The sequence below is a fragment of the Montipora foliosa genome, chromosome 6 (genome assembly GCF_036669935.1).
Source record: "Montipora foliosa isolate CH-2021 chromosome 6, ASM3666993v2, whole genome shotgun sequence".
Taxonomy (NCBI): Eukaryota; Metazoa; Cnidaria; class Anthozoa; order Scleractinia; family Acroporidae; genus Montipora; species Montipora foliosa.
The window spans coordinates 36,901,233-36,907,000 of NC_090874.1; the positions used below are offsets into that span (position 1 = coordinate 36,901,233).

Consider the following 5,768-nt stretch of genomic DNA (forward strand, 5'->3'; position numbering starts at 1 on the left):
GTGCAATGCTGGTGCAATGCTCTATCAACTGAGCTAAGTAAGGTCACCAATATGGTTTCAGAAGTAAACACTCAACATTTATGGCCATCGCTGAGGTTACAAACCAGATACAGTATTTGAAGCTTTTGAAAGAAATAGTCATACTTTCTCGTCTTTATTGATCTCAAGAAGGCATTTGACATGGTTAACCATTCCATCCTATTAGACAAATTGGATTTTTATGGTAAACGAGGTATTTCTCTGTCTTCGCTCCAAGATTATCTGAATTCTAGGTGTCAATTATTTGTTGAAATAGCCAACTGTAGATGTCAATCATCTTCCCTCCAAACTTTTTAATGTGGAATCACTCAGGGGTCTGTGCTGCGGCCACTCCTTTTTCTCATATACTGTACATTAATGATATCTTTGCATCTTTAGCCTATTTATAATTTATAATTATTTCTGAACTATTTTGCAAATTGTTAATCGCGAACTTTCCCTTGTTGCTACATGTACAAGGTTCAAGGCTAATAAGTTAACTTTAAGGTAAAGTAAAGTCTCTGTTACGAGCCTAGGAAGGCCCATCAGGCCGGTGCTTATCTCCGGTTTCCGTAGCATGAAGCGACTAGGAGTATTTATGCTCCCCCCTGGATGGGATGCTAGACCATCGCAGGGTTACCCCGGCCCACAATTATGCCGGTACCCATTTGTACACCTGGGTGGAGAGAGGCACCGTGAGAATAAAGTGTCTTGCCCAAGAACACAACACAAAGTCCCCGGCCAGGCCCTGAACCCGGACCACTCGATCCGGAGTCGAACACACTAACCATGAGGCCACTGCACCTCCCACGTTCAACTTTACATCCTGATAAAGCTAAATTTATTATATTTCATCTGTCTAGAAAGAAGATCAATTCTAGTGATCTCACCATCTGTAATGATACATTGTAATAGTACCATACAGAGAGTGGAACAAACTAAACAAACTAAAAGTCATCATCCACCAAAATCTCTGATGGAAACCTCACATAAAGGTATTTTTGTCTAAAATCGCTAAATCTATTGGCATCATCATAAAATTGAGACAATTTCTTCTATCCAATACTCTATGCATCTTGTCTAATTCTCTAATACTTCTTTATTTCCAGGGCATTACTAAACACAGGAACGGAACAGAATATACCGGAATAAACTGGAATATCCCGGAATGAGACGGAATAAGACCGGAATGAAACAAAGTGAACAAGAATGGTAATGGCATATACCAGAATGAGCCAGAATGACACCAGAATGAGGTGGAATGACACCCAAAAGCAGAATATACCGGAATAAACCTAAAAATACCAAAATTTGGTGTTTTAGTTAGCACAGACTGATTTTTGGTTGTTCAGTCCGCTTTTGTTGTGTCAGGTGATTCCCTACGGGAATTGCATGTGTTTTTTGCCTTTTGTAACATTTGGAACACCTCGATCATGAGAAAAATTTGACAGGTATATCCACCGCTAAATGAATAATTATTCGTCGTGGTAACATTTTTTTCATGAACAAATATAGTAGCAAGAGAAATAGAATGTTATACTAATTGTTTTTGTCTATGGATCTCAGAGGCAAATTTCACTCTGCGAGTCAGAAAACCCGTGAACATTTTTATTTCATTCTGACAGGTCAATTGTGTATTGACCAATCACAATCAAGTTCAGCGAACCACAAACTAATTACCGTTGCTGCTTGCCTGCTTCCCACGACCCATACATATTGGAGATATACGGAAATAGATTTGTGCAAACGGTGGAAGACTCTTTTTCTCATCACGATTGTTGGCAATAATGCCATTGAACCTGAACGCAGTGTTTCCTTGTTTGAAGAAAGTCAGAAGCACAGAAAAAAGATCAATCGTTGATAATATATTAACATGAAGAATTGTGAGAACATATCGTGACTCGTTCCAAGCCTTGTTAGTTTCCCTTTAATGCAAATTGTTGTTTTTTTTATGTCAGTCTCTCTATTCTGCAACACTTATTCATTCAAATTATAGAATGATATAAATTATTTTTTGTTCCTTGTCATTCCAGTCCACACTAATCAACTTGATTCTGGTGTCCTTCTGGTTTATTCTGCCTTATTCTGTTGTCATTCCGCCTCGTTCCGGTATATTCCGGTACCATTCTTGTTCATTCCGTCTCATTCCGGTGTCATTCCGCCTCATTCTGCATATTCCGGTTTATTCCTTTCCATTCCCATGTTTAGTAACGCCCCTTATTTCCAATACTGCTTGATTATCTGGGCCTCCACTTTCTCATCACATCTCCAACCTCTCTTCTGCAATCAAAAAAGTTCTTAATAGAATCATTACTTATTTGCCCCCACATAGTCAAACTTACTCTCTTTTCAAGAAGTTCAGGTTACTTCATATTTTTAATATTTACAAGTATCAGGTCACTTGCTTCATATTTCTGCATACGCAAAAGGTTGTCCCTATCCCACTTTCTTCCCTCTTTAATCTCAATGCCGACTATCATCACTATTCTACTTGTCAAAGAGATAACTTGCATATTCACTCCTTGAAATTTGCTTAATCCATCGGCGGGTCTAATTTGCAGGTCGCAGGTCGCAGGTCGCGGGTTGCAGGTCATTGTTTCACCGATACAGAAAGTATCCTAAACATTCTTAAAATCTAACCTTAGACCTAATTAGGACTAAACAAAAGTTTTTGGGCCTAAGGTTAGCTTTTATGAATGTTTAGGATACTTTCTGTAATGGTGAAACAATGACCTGCAACCCGCGACCTGCCACCTGCAGATTAGACCTGCCGTTACTCCATCTGTGTTAAAGGTCCTCAAATTTGGAACAGTATTCCTCTTTCATTATGTACTTCCCTCACTCTTTGCAATTGCAAAAGTAAACTCAAAGATTACTGTCACTTTAAATTGTCTTCTCTCATTTAATTACCTTTTATACATGTATAATGCTTAGTTATACACTGTATGACAACTTTCCTTCCTTCCTTATTATGTTGTTTCTTTCTAGCTAATTAAGTATGTCCACAATTGTTAACTAACATATTAACGGTAATAATATTTTCTTAAAATATTATTATTATTATTATTATTATTATTATTATTATTATTATTATTATTATTAATATTTATTAGCAGGCACTTCTTGTAATTTCTGTACTCTGACCTAGGCTGCATAAGCCTCTGGGTTTGGCTTCTCATTGTTTGTTTTAAAGGAACGTTGCTTGTTTTAAAGGAACATTAAACATTAAACAGAGACATGAAACCACACACTTGGGAGCAGGTCAACTCGTTGGGCTCATGAGTCCCTGTGAAAGGACTCAGTGATCTACAATGTCTACATTTCTTTCATATTATTTTATTATTATCATTATATGCTCAGGAGATGGGAAGTAAAACTCCGAGGTAATGGAATTGTCATGGAAGATCCCATCCTGACCCCTCTTTTTTATTCAGTGATACCGTTGATTCTTTTTCTGAGGATCAATTACTTAAAAAATGACATCAGCATCAAAACAAATAAAACAATCTTTTTCTTTTAATTACACCTTGGATGCCAACAATGGTAACATGGAGTGAGCCTTATCATGAAAACCCTGGGTTCAGACACTTTCTTACTTTTTGCTAATAGCAGTTCACTGTACTAGCAATGTCTCCAATTCGAGTCCTTTTGCTTGTTATTCCTTTTCATCTAGAAACTCCTTTGCATCACTGTTGTCCTGGGTCAACCCTAGATCCTTTACAACTGGTTTTAAGAAAGACATCTCACCTCGTCCTTAACAGTTTCCTTGTATAGACTGATTACAGTTATACAAATGATTCCACTGAGGATAGAGGCTATTGACACAAGACAGCCTACCCAATCTCGTACATGACAATCAGTCCTGTTTTCTGAGGAAACATGAAAATATTACTGGTGATATCCCTGTCATAAACTTGTGTATAATATTTAAAGGGGCACATTCACGGCCTGGAATTATTTGCAAGACACGTGTCAATTTTCAGTCAAGATGAAGCTTACAAGTCATGTAAACCTACATGACCAAAAACAATTATTTCAAATGGAATTGTTGAAACTGTTTTGAGCCACCTTAAGCTAAATACGCGCAATTCGCACAGAGATCCGTCAATTTATTTTGGCTCCCTGGTTTCGCTAGCCTCTAGGTTATATCAGGGAAATGGCTGCATTCCTAAAAGGAAGGAAAAGGGATAGCGAAAAAGAAAAGAAAAAGAAAAAAAAGAAAAAAAAAGAGAGAATTAATAAATATATACATATATACATACATATTTATTACACATAACATGAGAATTTTATTCCATAAAGCTCATTTGTACAAATCTATACACTTTATTTTCACATGTGGAAAAGGCTTATACAGCCAATCAGAATGGCGTAGAGCTATTTCACATGTGGAAGTATAACCAATCAACAATAGTGTAAAGGCGTTTCCATGCCAATCACTCGTGCATCTCGTGCATCTCGTGCAAATCGTACTTTTTTATTGAATAAAATTAAATTTGCATTTATTTTTAGTGAGTTTTTGTTTCTAATTTGCAATCAGAAAACTATTTTAATGAAAATTCTCGTCTTATGTGTAATAAACAGTTCACGACATAGAAAGTGCTTTGTACGGGGTTTTATTCACTCATTGTTTGTGTCAAAACCCTCACTCGCTCACTCCTCGCTCGTTCGGGTTTTTGACACAAACAACTCGTGAATAAAACCCCGTACGCCACACTTTCTATGACGTAAACTATATATATATAATGTAACATATTTACAATACGTAATGGAGAAAACAAACTTCTTCTCCTTATGACGGAAAGTTATTATTTTAGGACTCTACGTTTTCAAAACGTTATACTGTATCTAAGCTTAGAGCTGTATTTTTGAACTTAACGTTACCCCACACCTAGACTGATGTAAAAGGATTCGCAAACGCGGTAGCTAATCTCACGTTTTCCATTTCGGAAGGAATGCTTTTGCAATTTTTCACACTTAAAAAAGAAAACTAGCATTTTCATGGTGGCAAATTTGTAGAAAGTAAGTGAAGCTATGAATTTCTGAAAGACATTTTCGGGTACTTCAAGTTGGAAGAGATCTAATTATATACAATGTAACTCGTTAAAGAAAACTAGACGGAAATGAATTTCCTTGGAACACAACAACAAGATTTAACATACCTTCAACAGGATTTCTTAAGAGCAGGGGTGAATTGTCCTCTCCGTCAGGAGAATACATGTGTGGAAAGAAACTGTAGTATCTTTTCCCTCACGTGAGCCAACAATTACAAATTCAACTAGGCGTTGCATTTCCTTTTCTAAAGGAGAGCGGAGCTCTGGAGACGAGTAACCGGATTTTTTTGTTGTGCGATGGTGAGAGTATGGAACACATAGACCAAATAAAGACATAATCATACCCAGGTTAACCAGTTCGTTGATACGATCCGTATTATTGTCCAAACAGAAAGCCATAGATGTCAAGTCTCCAGCTTTCAGACTTAATCCCCAGCTCTCCAGCCGAGCAAGCAAAATCTCCAGCTGAGCTTGGGTTAACAAACTTTGTAATACATATATCGTATAATATTATTTTTCCACAAACGTAAAACTGTTCATGATCTGAGAAATCGTGAAATCGACGAGAAATCAGCGGCAAATTGACGAGAAATCAAGAAATTCTAGACCCCAAGCCCCCGGACACCCCCGGACACCCCTAGAAAAGTTCGCGCCTTTGGCGCTCTCTCGGATTAGGCGCTCCATTAATCTCCAGAG

General features: G+C 37.4%; 1 protein-coding gene across 1 annotated transcript in view; it reads right to left on the reverse strand.

Moving 5' to 3' along the window:
• Positions 1-5,313, reverse strand: part of LOC138007259 (ectonucleoside triphosphate diphosphohydrolase 8-like) — a 21,376-nt gene extending 16,063 nt beyond the window's left edge. Inside the window, exons 1-2 of the mRNA XM_068854062.1 lie at positions 5,181-5,313; positions 3,766-3,887 (exon numbers count right to left, since the gene is read on the reverse strand). Coding sequence (XP_068710163.1) covers positions 3,766-3,887; positions 5,181-5,238 — 180 coding nt within the window. The 5' untranslated portion in view covers positions 5,239-5,313. The remainder of the gene's footprint in view (positions 1-3,765; positions 3,888-5,180) is intronic.
• Between the last annotated feature and the right edge of the window lie 455 nt (positions 5,314-5,768).